The following is an 18,894-nucleotide window of genomic DNA, read 5'->3' on the forward strand; positions in this document are numbered from 1 at the left end:
AGACTGACTCACTGTCCAATACCTGATACTGTAGGTGTGTAGAGCCCGATGGATCAGTAATGTCCTTAATAACATTCCCTCACTGGGTGGGTGAGGCCTACACATACACACTTACCACAAAGGCATGCAAGGTGAGGCTGATCCACATTCCCATGTCAGTGCAGAGACCAAAGATGCTGCAACAGAGTTGTCAAACAGATGATTTGGCCTTTATTAAGATCGAACCTTGGGCAGGAATAACATAATCAGCACATACAGTAATGTAGCAAATCACCAGCCATCTCACATGTGGTTGTGACAAAACAGGAGCTGAAATAAAGTTGTAAAGCAGCAGGGTGATGCTTAAACAAAAGCTAACACCGACAGCATGACTTATGGGACTGTTTTGCATTTTGACATGTGATGAAAACTGCATGTAAACAAATTGTGATCCACAATCTGTTCCTCACAACAACATGTAGTACAGGTTAATTGTGCTCAGATGTGACTGCAGATATGTCTCCTTCTAGTGGGCGACCTGAGATTGCAACTGCAGGACAATCTGTTCTCAACGTCTCCTTCACTGACTCACGATTTAGCTCACTTTCAGTTCACTCTGTTCAGGAAGTTTCGTAAAACTTAAATGTGACAAATTTTTTGGCATCTCAAAAATGGATATCAGACATAAGGAACGTAGCCTGCTCTGTTATCACTATATTAATAACAATGTCTATTTACATTTTGAAAAAACTGCCTCTGTAATTTAAAATTTAGAGATCAATGCCTCAACAGTCGCTGTCTGAAATACAGTTTAGGCCTGAACACGGACACAGTGTTGATGTGCTGATGACATAAAAGTTAAACATAACCCCAAAATAAGTCAGATAAATATTTAATCATGTCATACATTTATCATGCAGGCAGCACCAGTCACATCCGCAGCTTGTCTGTAATGTGTTAGTGTGTGAGTCCATTTTGTTCTATCTCACTAGATTTAACAGTTTCAGTTTGATAGATATAAAGAACCTCCCCTCTAAAATAAACAATTAAGCAAATATATAACAATTGCCTTTATGGAAATATATATTTTTAACTGCTGAATGTATTATGCAAATATACAAATGTTGATTGCAGTCAACGACTTTGCGTCCTCTGCTCCCACTCTTCTCAATAAACGCAAGGTCTGCTGCGCCTGGTAATGATGTCACAGGGGTCAAAGGTCAAGGTTTCAGAGTTCCGTCATCAGGAGGGCTCTTAGTATCTTCTCTCTGTCCAACCTCATTTCCTCTCCGCTACAAACACAGAAAGATACAAACCTTGTGTCGTTAGAAGTTTGAAGATTTAAGTTTGCACAATTGTGCCTGTTTTCATTTCATTTCCTTTAGTAGTCTGCTGAAAGATACAGCAGACTTTTATCCCTTTTCACCAGGGATACAGCCAAAAGGGCTGCATAAATATTTTTAAAACAATAAAGATGATACAAACAATATTAATAGGGTAAGACAGCTCTGCATTACAAAGGCAGAGAGATGTTACTACAGAAATAGGGAAGTCAAGTAAAAGATAAAGAAGTTGTAAAACCTTATTGGACAGTGACAGTACTGTACAAACAGTCAAATTAATTGTCAATCATTTTGATAATAGATTTCTTGATTTGGTCATTTTTTAAACCAAAAAATACAAATATTTGTGCTTTCCAGCTTCTCAAATCTGAAGATCAGATGCTGTGTCTTTCTAACACATGAAAGCAAACTGAATATATTTAGGCTTTAAACTCTTAGTCAAACAAAACAAGACATTTGTCATCTCATGCTGTGTTTTTTTTTCTTCTTTTTTTTTTTTACTTTTCTAATGTTAGAGACAAGATTATGAATAGATTAAATGAGAAAATAATCAGCTGCATTTCTTACATGGCATGCGTCTTAACCATTAGACCCCGACGCCCCACCAAATCCTTACTTCAGATCTCTGGAGGGAGATTTTAGCTAAAACATCGAGAATTGGGGTGTGTTACCTGTCGTTATGGGCAGCAAGGTAAGGGGCCAGGCGAGGAATGGAGCTATGGTAGTAAGAAGGGGAGAGATGGGGAGAGGGCGAAGGAGAGGGACAGCGTGGACTACCCAGCTCCAGTGCTGGCATATTATCCACCTGGAATAAACATCAATGTATATACACACACACAGACACACACAAACATTCCTCTGTTTAATTTCAAGTAATGCTGAGAGGCATTCGACAAACCTCCGCTCTGGATTTTTTGTGTGTGTGTGTGTGTGTGTGTGTGTGTGTGTGTGTGTGTGTGTGTGTGTGTGTGTGTGTGTGTGTGTGTGTGTGTGTGTGTGTGTGTGTGTGTGTGTGAGAGAGCACCTGTGGGTATATGGACGGCTGTATCTGTTTGTCCAATGAGCTGGTAGACCCCGACTTTCCCGCACTCTGGGAGGAGATCGCTGCAAGGGCTTCTGGGAGATTATCTTCATCTTCATGGTTACTGTGTAAGAGATAAGTTGAGAGAGACGGAATGACTTACATGAGATGAAAATTGATCTCAATACCATTTTAAAAAGCGGGGACAGTGTTGCTTTTTTGCTTCAAGTGCTCCATGGGGTATTGTTTTCCACAGTACAATGTTCCTCCTGAGAAAGCTCAAGTGCTGGTTGGGAGACAGTAATCAAAGGAGATGTGTACTCACAAGCTGAACTGTCTGACCAGTCGTTTTCTGCGGTTGGTGCTTGTGTTGGATTTGGGCTGCAGCCTCTCCGGCGTTGGGTTGAGGTCCTGCCGATGTGACGTCTTCTCTGCCGTCAGACTGGATGCAGCTGAGTCTTGGGATGAGCTCTGATACCTGAGAACCAGAGTCATCATCACATAGAGAGTTAGTCTTATATACACATGTGCAGAAACATATTCAAGCATGTAATGATAGGATGAGAGCACCGGCCTGTCATTAAAGATCTCATTTGAGTTCTTCCCTCTAGGCGTTGTTGGAGCTTCCTTCTTCATGGTGGAGGAAAAGAGGATACTGCTGTTAGTTTCACTGCACGGGAAGGAAGGCTTTGATGGTTATATGGAAGTCTGCGTCGGTACTCACCCTGAAGGCCGCCTCCATCTGGGCCTTGAGGATGTTACACTTGAGATGATCAGGCAGCATCGCCGGGGAGTTAGGGGGGTGCAAAGACTTTTCAGACAGCTGCTTTTCCTCTCCCTGGCAGGGGAACAGGAAGTAAAGAAACTTGGGATCTTATTGTGAGCAGAATTGGGGAAACAGTGTGAGGGGACAGAGTCTGACCTTGTTGTCCATGTTCACGTGCAGTGAAGGCCAGGGGGGAGATTCACTGTCTGACTCCAGAGCCTTGAGCAGAGACTGAGAGATGTCCAACTCATCTGCAGGGCAGTGAGGAGCTCGACGTTCTAATGCACAAAAAGTTTAATGAAAAAAATTAACTCTATGCTACGTAGGTTATTGTATAGACATGCTAATTATGGACACCTTTAATTCTTTAGCATGAACAGGCTCATTTGGTTACTTAGGGAATACCTGAAGAATCCAGTGTCTTAATAGTTTATCGTATACATGCATTACATTAATGATTTACATCAACAGTGGCACATTTTTATAGATGCTTTTGTACATAAACGGTAAAAATCTTTATTGTAAAGAAAGAAAAACAAACACAAGAAAATGTGTTAAAAGGGGCAGTTCACCCAAAACACAAATGTACAGTGGGTACGGAAAGTATTCAGACCCCTTTACTTTTTTCACTCTTTGTTTCATTGCAGCCATTTGCTAAAATTGAAAAAGTTCATTTTTTTTTCGCATTAATGTACACTCAGCAACCCATCTTGACAGAAAAAAACAGAAATGTAGAAATTTTTGCAAATTTATTAAAAAAGAAAAACTGAAATATCACATGGTCATAAGTATTCAGACCCTTTGCTGTGACACTCATATTTAACTCACATGCTGTCCATTTCTTCTGATCCTCCTTGAGATGGTTCTACTCCTTCATTGGAGTCCAGCTGTGTTTAATTAAACTGATTGGACTTGATTAGGAAAGGCACACACCTGTCTATATAAGACCTTACAGCTCACAGTGCATGTCAGAACAAATGAGAATCATGAGGTCGAAGGAACTGCCCAAGGAGCTCAGAGACAGAATTGTGGCAAGGCACAGATCTGGCCAAGGTTACAAAAGAATTTCTGCAGCACTCAAGGTTCCTAAGAGCACAGTGGCCTCCATAATCCTTAAATGGAAGAAGTATGGGATGACCAGAACTCTTCCTAGACCTGGCCGTCCAGCCAAACTGAGCAATCGTGGGAGAAGAGCCTTGGTGAGAGAGGTAAAGAAGAACCCAAAGATCACTGTGGCTGAGCTCCAGAGATGCAGTAGGGAGATGGGAGAAAGTTCCACAAAGTCAACTATCACTGCAGCCCTCCACCAGTCGGGGCTTTATGGCAGAGTGGCCCGACGGAAGCCTCTCCTCAGTGCAAGACATATGAAAGCCCGCATAGAGTTTGCCAAAAAACACATGGAGGACTCCCAAACTATGAGAAATAAGATTCTCTGGTCTGATGAGACCAAGATTGAACTTTTTGGCGTTAATTCTAAGCGGTATGTGTGGAGAAAACCAGGCACTGCTCATCACCTGCCCAATACAATCCCAACAGTGAAACATGGTGGTGGCAGCATCATGCTATGGGGGTGTTTTTCAGCTGCAGGGACAGGACGACTGGTTGCAATTGAAGGAAAGATGAATGCGGCCAAGTACAGAGATATCCTGGAAGAAAACCTCCTCCAGAGTGCTCAGGACCTCAGACTGGGCCGAAGGTTCACCTTCCAACAAGACAATGACCCGAAGCACACAGCTAAAATAACAAAGGAGTGGCTTCGGAACAAGTCTGTGACCATTCTTGACTGGCCCAGCCAGAGCCCTGACCTAAACCCAATTGAGCATCTCTGGAGAGACCTGAAAATGGCTGTCCACCAACGTTCACCATCCAACCTGACAGAACTGGAGAGGATCTGCAAGGAAGAATGGCAGAGGATCCCCAAATCCAGGTGTGAGAAACTTGTTGCATCATTCCCAAGAAGACTCATGGCTGTACTAGCTCAAAAGGGTGCTTCTACTCAATACTGAGCAAAGGGTCTGAATACTTATGACCATGTGATATTTGTTTGTTTTTTTTAATAAATTTGCAAAAATTTCTACATTTGTTTTTTTTCTGTCAAGATGGGTTGCTGAGTGTACATTAATGCGAAAAAAAATGAACTTTTTTGATTTTAGCAAATGGCTGCAATGAAACAAAGGGTGAAAAATTTAAAGGGGTCTGAATACTTTCCGTACCCACTGTATGTGTTAAAACGATAGTCAGCTGCCCATATGGACAATAAAAATATGTTTTGTCTTGCTATAATCATTCCCTTGGTTCATATTGGCCATGAACATTAAGAGATACCTTCAGGATGCACTTTCAGAATAAGAGACAGGGGTCAGCAGTCCTCTGTGCAAAACCATATTCCAAGGTCTTTTTAAGAGCTAAATCTATCCTCAAAGTGGGAAAGTATGTTTTCTGAGTGATTCACACAGCGATGAGAATGCAAAGAGTACCAGTGTATTGACATATCACAGATTGGAGAGCTCTCCTTCTGGCTGAGAGTACTCACTGTTCTTGGTGTGTGTGTGACAGAGCGTGTCCTGGCTGTGTGTGTGGCGGCGGTGATGGTGGTGGATCTTGCCAGAATACGAAGTCTCATTCTCTTCAATGCTGAACTGATGGTCTGAAGCAGGACCACTCAGAGGGAAACTAAAGAGGACATGTGCAATAAAAGTATTTCCTTTTCCAAAAATAATAATATTCAAATAAATCATTATTATATGAATTCTAATCATTCAAACTTTCTGACTCAACATGTTTAAGAATATTCAACAAACACTATTGTAGATGTAGAGAAAAACAGAACAAAACTTCAAAACAATTAAGGACACATCTTTGCAGATTCTTTTTTTTTTTCACAATTATAAACATGTTTTGTTTATTTGAAAAGCAGAGTAAGTCAACACACTATAACGCAAAACATTGGCCACATTTTCTGTAAACAGTTGGTTGATTCAGTAAATCAATAACCTGCTAAAAGTTTATTCAAAAACCTCTTTGAAAGCACAACACATACAGCAGGATTCTACTTCATGCTTCTTTCTCACACTGAACTATAACTATATATTTTAAAGCAGCTCGATCCCTAAACCAGCATACAGTAATGTGCTTAAATCGACCCCTTCCAACTGTTGAGAATGACCTCATTCAGAACTTGCATCACTTTATCTCACACAAATTAAATAGATATTGATAAATTAGCGTCACACGATTTCTCAGGCATGAAGACACATTTAATCGTCAAGGCAGATTTGTGATCCTGCAGTAAACATGTTGAAAGAATAAAACACCAACCACGACTACATGAAAAAGTCCACAAATAAAGCAAGGCACAAAGCTATTAAACCTGGTCCTATCCTGATTTAGGTTGTTTTAGTGCTGTTATTTAGTATATATCCAGTCCAGTGTCCAGACTGTTTCCAAAGTCGAACTATCAATGGATTTTGTCACTTTAATAAGTTTTTGGTATTCTTACTCTTACTTCAGCAGGATAATCATGCTCTAATTTTCAGAACAGTTATTTAGTGGATTTGGGATCTGTAAACAGGAAATATAACGTAACCATTAAGTCAGTGAGTTAGCTGTGAGCTAGAACTTTACATTTTGGCAAATTGGCACCATCACAAGTATTCCGTATTAGCTATCAGCACTTCCTGTTTGTGATGTTCCCATGAATATACAGACAACTATTACTGTATTACTTTGACACTGAAAAAAACTTTAAAATGTGGTGACTCTCGACAAGTTCTGGAGTTATAAGGTGCATCTCTTTTTTCTATGATTTCTAGGTGGATTAATGTCATTCGGATGTATTCTAAAAGATATGCTGTATCTCATTATCATATTATGTCTGTGTTCAGTTTTGACTTTTGAGTTATGACCCCATAAAATAAGTATTTTTGATGCGAATTGCAGCAACATTACAAGGGTGGTCAGTTTTAAAGTGCCTTCTTTGCCTCCACCAGCTGTGTGTCAGTGCCACGGCTGTTAATGCAACTGTTGACCCTGTCTATAAGCGGGCCAAGATAAAATAACTATCTTCCTGTTGCACCAGTCCCTTTCACCTCACGTCTCTGCTATTGGTCCTTTTTGTGATATCTCATGAGGGTGTACAATAAAACACATGAGGGGATGTGACAAATGGATGATGACAGAGGTGATGAGGATGATGTGGGAATTTTTCCCCGTTGAATCCATCAAAGGAGCCTTTCTTTCTGGGACACCAGTCTGTGCGATTCTCAGTGTTAAGGGTCTGGGTTGGAAACAGATTCCCAGTTCAAACAGAGGTCAAAGTGCGGTCATGACCTTATCCCTGTAAACCACACTGATCGATCCTGGGAAGGTGCCGCTGGTTCGCTCAGGGACGGGAGGATGACTGGACACGGGACTGGCGAACTGGGCAGAAGGCCTGAACGTCACAGGGAGGATCACACACACACACACGCACACGCACACGCACACGCACACACGCAAACACACATACATTCACACAGACAAAAGCATGGAGGTAGACAAGACAAACACAGACATGTGAGGTTCATGAGTGACATGAAGTGTGGTGATAAACAGATAATGTAGAACGTGAGAGGAGTGACTTGGTCTAAAAATAGAAATGTGCCGTCCAGTCAATTTCTGTTCAAGGACCCCTGAGACTTACACGCATCATCTTCTGGAAACAATTTAAAAAACAACATCTTGTAGCATCTCTAAACCCGGTTCTCTGTGTTTGGTTGTCTTACCTGTGTGGTGGTGTGTGTCCGGAGGGGTGCAGGTAAACTGGTGGTGTGAGAGCGGGATGGGGCGGGTGCCACGGCTCGTGGCCAATAGGAATGTTGTGCTGGTACTGGACAGGAGACGGATTGAAAAGACGCTGAAATTAAATGTTGTCAGAAGAGCGAAGCCAGATCAGAGGCTGCTGCTGCGTGTGTGCGTGTAAAAGTAGGTTATCTGAGGTCACTCACTGGATGAAGGCTGGGCTCAGGGCTGGCGTGAGAGCTGCAAAATATGGACAACAATCACTGATAGCAGATCATCAAACCAACTGAAAACATAACCTTCTTTATGTGTTTTTTGAGTGTTTTGACCAAGAAAAGTATCCTCACAAGGTAATGAAAGTGACGTCCATTTTACTTTCTTTTACAAAGGGCTATTTCTGTGTTAGTGTTAAGATTATCCAGGCCGTTATGTGGATTAAGGTCAAGGTTAGAGGATAAGGAATGAATGTAATAAATGGAATGTCCTCACAATTACACTAATATGAATGTGCATGTGTGTATCGTGTATATCTGTGGTTGTTGTTGTGTATTTTACCTGATATATGAAGGCTTGGCCGGGGACATGGCAGCTAACAGAGAGAAGAAAAAAAGATAAGAAGGAAATGTGACTATTTGTCCCATGATCCTGATGAATCAGAACTTTGATCTTGTAAAAGTTTTTCAGTCCAGACTCTTTGTATACATGTTGTTAATCTGATGCTCAGCTGTTACCGACACTTGAATCTTCATTAATTTTTGTATTGCAAGGCTGAATGACAATAAATAAAAGGTATGTGGAAGCACATACAGTTTTCACCTGATCATTTTTTTATGATAGACTAGAGGCTTCTAAAGCTACTGTAGCTCACAGAAGGTGGGAATATTGATGAGTACTGCAGGTGTTTTTGACAAAATAGAAGCAACCTTCTTAAGAATAAGGTACCTTTTGGATTAGCACTTAATTTTAGAATTTTTTTGAAGGGCTGAATATTTTAGAGGCTGCAGTTTTTTCTTTTTCTATTAAATAATCAAGCTTTCCTGAATTACAATGATTTTAAACAGTATGTGACCTTTACCATAACACCTGCAGGCACATAAAGGACTAAATATGTGCCGTTAGTCATTAACATTTGCATGTGCCGATAAGACTCACCTTTACCAAGTGACTGTGTGCGAGATGGGTATCTCTTGCTCGGCCTTCTCTCGAATGTGCTGGCTCTCCTCAGTCTGCCTCCATGGGTGGCCTGATACTCTGTCTTACCACTGAGACAAACACATAGAAGAGGGTGAAAAGTACAAAAGTTGTTATTTCACAGCAACCATACTGCAGTTTGACTTCAGTTCTTAAAAAGTCGGTTGTTATTGTGCCACTATCAGGAAAACTCCTCCTTAAATTGTTTAATAGGCATAGTCTTGATGAGAAAGCAGGTTAAGTAAAGAATAAATACAATGTATACAAATTAAAGTAGTTTATAAAAACACAGATACTGGATTAAATTAAATTAATAATTCAGTTTAAGAAATTCACATTATATTTCTATTTAATTGTATAATAATATAATATAATATATAGATTTTTAGCATACTCAAATACTCGTTCATTTCTTTCATTAAATTACTCTAAATTCAAATACTGGCACTCAACGAAAAGCTCCAGATACATGACATCATTGTGTTTATCACACTGATTACATTACACCCTACAGGTGTTCCTTTTTATTTTTTTTATTTTTTTTACTTCCAACAGCTGAGTTTTTAATCCATTGACTCCAATGTAAAACAGACAATGCTTTGTTTCATTGCTCCAACAAATGTTAGGAAGTGTCCTTCAAGCGGGAGAATTTGCTTTGACCATCTCTGATATTAGTCAGAAGAAAACAAACACTATGAAGGGAACATTTCAGTCGCCATAGGAACAGATCCATGTAACCATAGATACACTGTAACCATAGATACAAAGGCTCTGTTTTATGTGACACACTGTTTCCCATGTGCTGGTACTAGTGCTGGCCACAACCACCTGAGTGAGACAACTTGTATCATCCTCCTTCAATGCCGTTACAGGTAAAATGAATAAACTTTATGAGTATGAGGTAACAGGTGCGAGTCCTGAGATCTACCTGAATCTGAAGCGAGATCCAAGTCGCGTGAAGTCGCTGCGGCTGGCCTTGCCTGTGGCTGGTTGGCGTAGCCGGAAGAAGGCGTGGCTCTCCACAGCACACTTCCACAGGTGTTTACAGATCTTGGAGCTGTCAAGCTGGAAAACAAATGTGTGCTCCTGCTCCCGACCCTGAAGCCAGGAAACAAACAAATATTGGTAGCCGCCTTGTGTCTGTGTGTGTTTGCGCTTGTGATTGTTTGTATGCAAGGTGTGTGTTAAGTGTTTGTGACAAAATACAAACCTCATCATCGTCCTCCACTACAACCAACGTGAGTCGACTCTTTTTGAAATCCAGCCGAGTGATTTTGGGCCTGGATAACACACAGAGACACACACATGAACAACAAAACCAATGACTCTACATTAGTAACTCTTATTTAAGCAGGTTGAGAGGATTAGAGCAGTGGTTTACAAAAAATTGGAAACCATGGCACCTTCAACAGGTTTTTTAACACTAATATCAGGATAATTTTATATAAAATAGGTCTTTTATTTTTTAATTAAAAAAAATTACATGTGGTGGACAGATTTAGTTTCACCCTAGGCCCGTCCTGAAGACACCCTAGGGTGCAACCGCACCCACATTGGGAACCACTGGTTTAGAGATTGGTTCGATGTACTTACCAAAAGAAGAGGCCTATTTTGTTGCGGCCTTCAAATACTAAAATGCCAGTAGGAGTGAGACCCAGTGCATATTCCCCTCCGTCTCTGCCCTAAAGACACAACACACAAACCTTTAGTTGTCAAACACACCTGTAGTGAAGTGACACTTGTGAAGGTAAAATACACTCACACACACCTTGACAAAGTGCATATCTACTCCGTAAAGTTCCAGCCACTTGCATTTGTTGAGAAAAGAAATCTCTGCTTCTGACGGACTCTTTCCCCTGAGGATTTAAAATGAGAAACAATATTACGTTTTCACAATAACAATATCACTTTGTTTGTCACTTCAGTTCTGACAGCCTGAAAAAGACAACCGTCAATAATGCCACATGCTTTATGACCTCTACTGGTAATTGGTGTAAACTCAGAGTGGGTAACCCTCCGGCTGCGTCCCTGACTCAGCCTTGTGTGTAGGAATGACTGTGAACTCAGTGTGGGTTTGTCCTTGTGTGGCTCAGTCAGCTTGGTGAAGCGCAGCATATGTATATGTAATCTAATCCGAGACGGGAGCAATCAGACCGTGGCTGGGTTAAACACTGCCCAGAATCAATCAGGACCCTCCAGGGATTAATCCCTTAATCCTTCATACAAACCAGTGAGAGCGAGGCTGAGGCGGAGGGGGGATGAAATTTAGACGCCCTCATCAGTAGAAACGCTGGCACTGAAAGGCAGCAGCAGAATGTCTCCCTTTCCTGCTCAGTGCTCAGCTTTTTGCCCCAGTTGTTTCGTCCAATGAGGAGATAAACGTGCCGAGGTCACTGGACGCCCTCGAATAAGCTGCTTTGACTCAGCAAAAATGTTGTGGCAACTAGTGCAGATGTACGTGTAGAAATGTGGTTGAAAAAAAGTCCCATTTTCTACAACAAGTCCGACACTGAATTCACGATCAAACTCACCGGAGGTCCAACCACCTGCCGAAGATGTCCGCCTCCATGGGCGCGCTCTGTTTGGGAGTGAAACGAAACTCAGACACCAGCTCAGGAGAGTGCTCCAAGGGATCACAGTCTCCCATCTCACCTGGACGTGGAAGCACACAAACAGATATCAAGTATAGACGCATAAAACAAGAAATTAAGAAATATAGGTGAAGGAAACAGGAGTATGACTCTTCTCTACTTGTTACACTAGGTTTAACCATTATCACCATTATCCTGTAAATGTCTCTTGTGGCCACGATTGCCCGCTGTTCAGCAAGAATGTCATAGTCTCTCTGCATGTTCACTGATTTTCATATCACAGTGAAATTAATGGACATAAATGGCCTCCCAAAACGTGAAAAATCAAACTAAAAGTCTACTTACTTTGTAAACAAAATGCCGCCAGCTCTACTGAGACGTCATACGGACATTTCAATCTGACCAGAGAAAGAAGAGACACTGCTGATGAGATGTTTTTAGTGTAAGTGCATTCATAGCGTACATGTCATGTGTCGGATAGACATAAAAGTGTCTGAATGCCCTGTGTGTGCGTGTGTGTGTGTGTGTGTGTGTGTGTCAAGGAGAAGAGGAGCAACCCTTTTCCTAAAATAAGCAGCCCTCTGCTGTTCCTGATCTTGAGCGTTATAATAGAGCTGGACTCTTGGGATGCATGGCCCAGATAGTCAGGGGGAGGGAGAGGGGTAGCACGCAGTCTGAGTGTGTGTGTGTTTGTGCATGCAGGTTTGTGTTTGTGTGTAAGAAAGCAGGCACCACTGTATAGAAGTGCCCAAACTCTAATGTAGGTGACCCGGGTTTACACTCCGACAGGTGAGTTTGTAGAACACTACTTTTAGGAACCAGAATTCTTCACAGATGAAGAGAAATTACCTGAAAAATGACTTATATATATATATATTATTTATGCTACTATTTTTTAGGGCAAATGTTTTCTTTTGTTCACAAGGCTTTATCTGAATTTGTTTTAATCTTACTCTGTTATTTCCCTTTACAGCCAAAGCATATTTATCTTCCATTACACTCCAATAATGAGGTCAACATTTCTTACAAACACAAAGGGCCTTTTTTTTTAAAGTTGCATATTTTTCACTATTCATCAGCTTAACATTTAACCCCATTAACATAACAGTTTTCTTCTTTTGTTTACCCTCGAGTAGTTTTAAAAATGTTATAATGTTTATTGTCTCACAACATCACATATATATTATGTATCAGCTTGTTCCAGTTCTTTAATGAAGCTATGGTAATATAGTGAAATATCAAAAGCAAAGACTCTGACAGAGTGTTTTGTATGGCTCTCCATCTAATAGTAATATCAAAGAAGTCTTTGGCACAATTTGTAAACAAATTTTCTTATAGTTCATCGTCATATTTAGTATTGTTGTAAACATTTGACTCTCCATTAGAAATAAAAATAAAGTTACGTGGGCTTTGAATAAATGGTTGTATAGCATGCGTTTGTAATGACTAAACCACTGGCAGCTGCTGCTTCAGGGGTTAATTAACATATCAAACAAACATCTGGTACCTGACTTGACCTCAAAAATAACCACGATGATTGTTGAATAGTTAGAATAATTATCAGTATGTTTCCACATTTTTTATTTTATTTGGACCTGTAATTTACTTCCTATATTTATTATTTGTAAGTAATGAAGTTACTTGTTCAGGGCAACGAATCAAACACACCCGTCAGGCTGACTTCCACAATACAAAGTCCTCATCCTCTCCTGTTTGTTTCTCGACTCACTGGCCGCAAATAAACGTGTTTCCAAAAATTTGGAACCAATCCTTTCAATGTGCACAAAATGTGTTATATGATCATATGTATGTAATATATAAAATGGAGGTATATGTGTTTATGTATACATGTGTATCTCTCTCTTGATATATTACCATAATATTACTGTATTTTTTACATTTGTGTGCATTAACAGCGACAAAGGAACTTACTTGCCAGACAGAATATCTTGTCGAAGCTGCAACACGAACAGATACCTGTTGGTGTAAAAACACAATGAGTGAGAGGCTCACTGAACATAAATCAATTGATGGATCACCGGCTTTTCCTCATCTCTGACACATCATTTGTTTTAACAAGCCTCTGTCCGTTCGGCCTTGATTTGAATCTGCCCACAGCAGCAAAGTAATTAGCCCCACATCCCCTTTGGACCTCCGCACTGGGCTCCTGAGAAAACCATGTGTGTGTGTGAGTGTCTGATTTGTGTGTGAGATTTTTACCTTGTAAATTCCTCACGCAGATTATTTGGCTCTGAAGAGTAAAATTTCACTCTGAAGAACAGCCTGAATGGAGGCCCGTCTAAAAGACATAAAGAGAGAACAAAGTGTAAAAAAAATACTGAATGTGTAGGTGGGTGTTTTTGTGAGATAGAAAGAGGTAGACAGAGATAAGGTAGTAATTCAACGAAAATTAATTCAATCAAATCAAACCGTCTTATGATTTATTTTATCCGTTTTATTTCATCCATCACTGTCAGACAGGCCATGAATCTTTACTCACCCGTATTTCTTTTCAACCTACTTTATTATTTCATTCCTTTTTTACTTTAACATTGATCAGACTTTTCTTTTGAGACTGCTGAACTACAAAAGGACGGGCGAACAAGTAGGACATCGGTCTCTGCTGTACCATTCATCCCTCTGTTACAAGCTGGAGAGGTAAACAAGGGTACGGCTCCTAATGCACATGCTAATCACCATGTCAACATTGGATAATGCGCCACCTGCTCCCCACTTACCTCCTTCCACATGCACATAATGCACATTTTCCCCCACACACACACACACACACACACACACACACACACACACACACACACACACACACACACACACACACACACACACACACACACACACACACACACACACACACACACACACACACACACACACACACACACACACACACACACACACACACGTAGGCCTAATTAGAAAAACAGTCAGAGTTGAACTGACCTCGGATCTGTTTCTTTATAAGCTTGGACATATCCAGCCATTGCTAGAAGAGAGAAAAGAACAAGAAGGTGTAAATTAGTATTTATCAGCTTGTGGACGACTGCGGGAGAAGTAGGAGCTTGATACTCACGGAGACTTGCTCTGGATCCATGTACTGCAATCCAAAATAGTCTGTCTCCACCAGATCTATGTGATACATGATCTGGTTAAAAAGGTCCTGGCCTTTGGACTTGCTCTACAAAAGAAGAACAAAAGGTCAAATATTTTCAGCTGAGCTTCATGCGCGTTTATTCTTATCTCCTTTGCTGTAGTAACCTGATCTGCTCAAGATGAATTGAGCCTTAAAACTCGAGTTTCAACAACGCAGGTGGCTGCCCTCCCCGGTAATTTAGGCAAGGAAGACAATAACATGCACAAAATGAGTTAAAGTGGATGCAAAGGTGGCTGTCTGTGTATGCGTGTTGGTCAAAAAGAGAAGGACAAGCCACTGAGAGAAAGGTCTTTGCTCAGGCATTGGTTATTGCACTAATGTACAACAATTCATGAGCAGATGTTCCTCATGGCCCAACATGAAGACCTGACCCCAGTCTGACCCATAAAACACACAGTGGGGTGTGTAGAAAGATGACAGCCTTGTACTTTGGATCCTGATAACAAGTCCAAACTTCCTGGTGCGCCTATGAATGTGTGAGGAAATCAGTGGTATTAAGGGATTGGGGATAAGGGAGGAAAACAAATCACGCTGTTGCTCGTTCTGCAGCATGTAGTTTTAGAGAGGCTGATATAATTCATGGCCTCTATCACATGGGTGCACATGATGTGGCAAAACAATCTCACGCACACTTGGGTGATTATTTTACTGTTCCTGTTCCACCTTGTGTTTTGGCTGCAGTAAGCTTTAATAGGCAAGTTTCAGCTCTGTTCAGCACACCTGACATGTACAAACTTGTTCCAACACACCTTTGACTAAGCTTCCAGCTCGACGAGCCCTGTGTCATTCTGTTGTCGGAGCTGTAGCTTTTGTGTTATTGCTGTAATCTCCCACGGTCTTTAAGAGACATACTCTCTACCCTGATAACTCATTATACACCGTCCAAGCGTTTCAGAGGTGACGCATTCACGCGGCAGCTACGGTGACACACGCAACCTTCAAAATGAAAACATCTTATGAGAAGCCACTTGCGCACGAATGCCCACACACTCGCTCATCATCCCACCTACCCCTCACACACACTCGTAGCACTCGTCTGTGACACAGTCCCCTCAGTGATAAATCAGATCAGGGAGTCGGGGAATAGAAGGAGATGGATGGAGAACAGGCGGAAAAAAGGAGAAGAAAAGAGATGGAGGAGGGGGGGAGGAGGCAAAGTGTGAAAGAGTAAGACGACGAGCAAGGGAGCAGGCCACGGAGGGAGTGTAAAAGAAGATTAAGAGGGAAAATGGCACAAGGAAGGGAGTGAGGGGAGAGCGGAGATTGCTAGAGGAAGATCGGATACGAGCAAATAGACTGAGAGAGAGAGAAAAAGAACAAAGTGAAAGGAAGGAGTTGTAAAAGAGGCAAACAGGATTGGGCAGCTTCAGGTCTATCTAAGGTAGATTTCCAACAGTCAGAAATGGGGAAGTAATGTGATGAATTGGCTGATCATGACACCATCTGGAGCTGCTCCTCTCACTGTACAGGAAGAAGCACCCACACCAATAGGCTACTATCAAGGCCATCATGATACTACAGGCAGTGAAACTTTGGTAACTTTTCTGTGCTGAACTTCCAATAGACACATTGTGGACATATTGTCGATTTGAACTTCAACTACAAGTGATTTACATCCTTGATTGCTCTGTTTAGAATTGTTTAGCCTAATAAATGTCCAAAACATGACAAACTATGTTTTATATCCAGAGATGAGGTCTTCAAGTTGTTATCTTTGTTTGGCCATCAGACCAAAACTTAAAAGTATTTAATTTAAAATGATATAAACTGAGACAAAGTAGCTAATCCCTTTAGCTTGAAAAGGCAGTTGATTAATGTTCAAAATAGTTTGAGTCTCAATTTAAGTTGCATGTCTGCTAGATGAATGGGGAAATAAAAAGCAGTAATAGGGCACCATATTCACATTAACATATTATCAAACCAGGTGTGTGTTAACTTTAACTATAATAAAATGAAGTTGTGATTATTCAAATCAACCTTAGTGGGAGTTTCTCCTTATATTTTGAATAAAAAAAAAAGTTGAAAGTAAATTGACAACAGCCAGCCCTGAGTGCAGTATACTGGTTTCTCACTTTTGCAGCGAACCACCAGGAACCCCTACAGGGCGCCTAGGGGGGCCCCGGGCCGCCCTTTGACACACACTGACCTGGTCTACCACCTAGACCGTGTACTCTATTTACACACTCTGTCAGCACACCGGACAGGCTTCACAAGCACTCACAGGCAGATCCACGTTGACGTCCGAGCCGTCCAGCAGCAGCACGCGGCAGGTGATGGTGGTCCTCGCGGTCCCGGCCGCCGGGATGTGAACCGAAGCTCCCCCACTGACCACGGCCGGCGCGTGTACGACCTGCTGCTGATGGGCCAGGAGCAGGGGGTTCCCGGTCACCCCTCCTGCTCCTCCTCCTCCTCCTCCTCCTCCTTTACCGTCCCGCTCGTCCCTCTCTCGCGCCAGGAAGCGGCTCCGGGAGCGGCGGCTGAACGTCCGGCGCAGAAAGCCCATCATCTTCCTGAACAACAAGGTGAGGAGGTCGGCGTTGTTTCCGTGAAAGCTGCCCCACGCAACAGTCGGTGGAGCCGGGGTCCTGCTTCTGCCGCCGCCGCCGGCTCCTCCTCGTCCTCCCCGGGGCGAGGAGTCACTTAGCAGGCACGGAGGAGACTTCAGGGCTGCCGATCAGCGGGGGACTCCGGCCGCATACTAATGAAACTAACACAGATCGACCACCGAGGCGCCAAACCGGTCGGGTTTTTTAACCATTCGGCCCGGTGTGAACGCCGGGACTCTCTCTCTCTCTCTCTCTCTCTCCTCCCCCTGCCCTGTCCTCTCTCGTGCACCTGCCTCCTGCTTTGCTCGCTGTTGCGCACCGACTCCAAAAAAAAAAAAATACCGGAGAAAACCCGTCCGACGCCCCGCAGCGGGTGCCAAACGGGGCCGGGAGGCAGGAGAAAGTCGTGTAACCTCTGAACCGGACCCCGGTGGTTGCTGTTCCTTATCCCACCTGCGAAGCGAAACTAGTCTACCTCACAGGTAAAAGTCAACCAGCGAAACTGGACAAACAGTGTGATCTGCGCCTGCGCACAAACACCACGCAGAACAAACTTCAGTTCCTCGCGGCTGGCTGACCCATCGGTGCAGGTGAACCAGCGCCACCTGTTTGTCACAGGACCGACCGCCTGACTACGGGGATACTTTACAGCGGGTCACAAGTGGTTCCCAAGGATCCTCAAGGGTCGTATAATGATTTCCTGGAGGTCCACGAAATAATGATAATGATTTATGTCACTCTAAAATACTGAGCTCATGAGTCCAAGTCAAAACCCAAACCATTTATGAAAAAATTCTTGAATTTTTATTAATATTCATGTAGTTATCTATTCAAATATATTTTTCTGTAAAACATTTATCATTATGAACATATACTAAGCTCTATCTCATTGCCAATAATGTAATTCTGGCTACAAATAATAAATACTTTATTTATTTTTCATTCGGTAAAAACAGATCCCATTTCCACACCCAATACAAACAAACAAATAAATGGAGCAAACCAAAATAAGTGGTTTTCTTAGAAATAAATAGAAAAATAAACTATTCCATTGTGAAAAATCACAATAGCATAACTCCACCACTGAGTGTGACTCCACCTCATCCTTATATTTGTCTATACAATTATAAAACAAACTCTACACATCTGGTCGACAAAATAATGAAGGATTTTGAGCATCAGTCAGTTGCTTCTGAACATAGTTTATAAGTGAAATGATGGAATCACACTTTTTTGGTCTTAGTGGATAGTTCGTAAATTACTTACCAGCTATTCATGCATGCATTGTTCTGTAGGTAAAAATTACTACAGATGCACAAATATAACAACACTATGAATTATACAAAATCATAAACCTGCAGAGGAACTGAAATCCTTGCATATTACATGTAGTCTTTTAAAACAATATTTTGCCCTAGCCAGATACACTTTGGGCTGATTGTGATGCTGAGATAGTTTTACCGACATGCCAGCTTTAGAGAAAGTCAGCTGAAGGTTAAATGAGCA

General features: G+C 41.8%; 1 protein-coding gene across 1 annotated transcript; it reads right to left on the reverse strand.

Moving 5' to 3' along the window:
* Positions 1 to 1,182: 1,182 nt before the first annotated feature.
* epb41l4b (erythrocyte membrane protein band 4.1 like 4B) lies at positions 1,183 to 17,967 on the reverse strand. The gene is made up of 23 exons (XM_054621248.1): positions 17,064 to 17,967; positions 14,762 to 14,866; positions 14,632 to 14,674; positions 13,891 to 13,969; positions 13,603 to 13,647; positions 12,016 to 12,068; positions 11,611 to 11,731; positions 10,848 to 10,935; positions 10,673 to 10,761; positions 10,290 to 10,359; positions 10,008 to 10,177; positions 9,041 to 9,150; positions 8,444 to 8,477; positions 8,095 to 8,128; positions 7,873 to 7,976; positions 5,643 to 5,782; positions 3,266 to 3,387; positions 3,068 to 3,181; positions 2,918 to 2,973; positions 2,669 to 2,821; positions 2,347 to 2,467; positions 1,994 to 2,127; positions 1,183 to 1,271 (listed from the first exon to the last, which is right to left on the reverse strand). The coding sequence occupies exons 1-23, from the start codon at positions 17,346 to 17,348 to the stop codon at positions 1,208 to 1,210; spliced, it is 2,334 nt and encodes a 777-aa protein (XP_054477223.1). The 5' UTR covers positions 17,349 to 17,967; the 3' UTR covers positions 1,183 to 1,207.
* Positions 17,968 to 18,894: the final 927 nt, after the last annotated feature.

Source organism: Anoplopoma fimbria, chromosome 20 (genome assembly GCF_027596085.1).
Source record: "Anoplopoma fimbria isolate UVic2021 breed Golden Eagle Sablefish chromosome 20, Afim_UVic_2022, whole genome shotgun sequence".
In the NCBI taxonomy this organism is placed as follows: Eukaryota; Metazoa; Chordata; class Actinopteri; order Perciformes; family Anoplopomatidae; genus Anoplopoma; species Anoplopoma fimbria.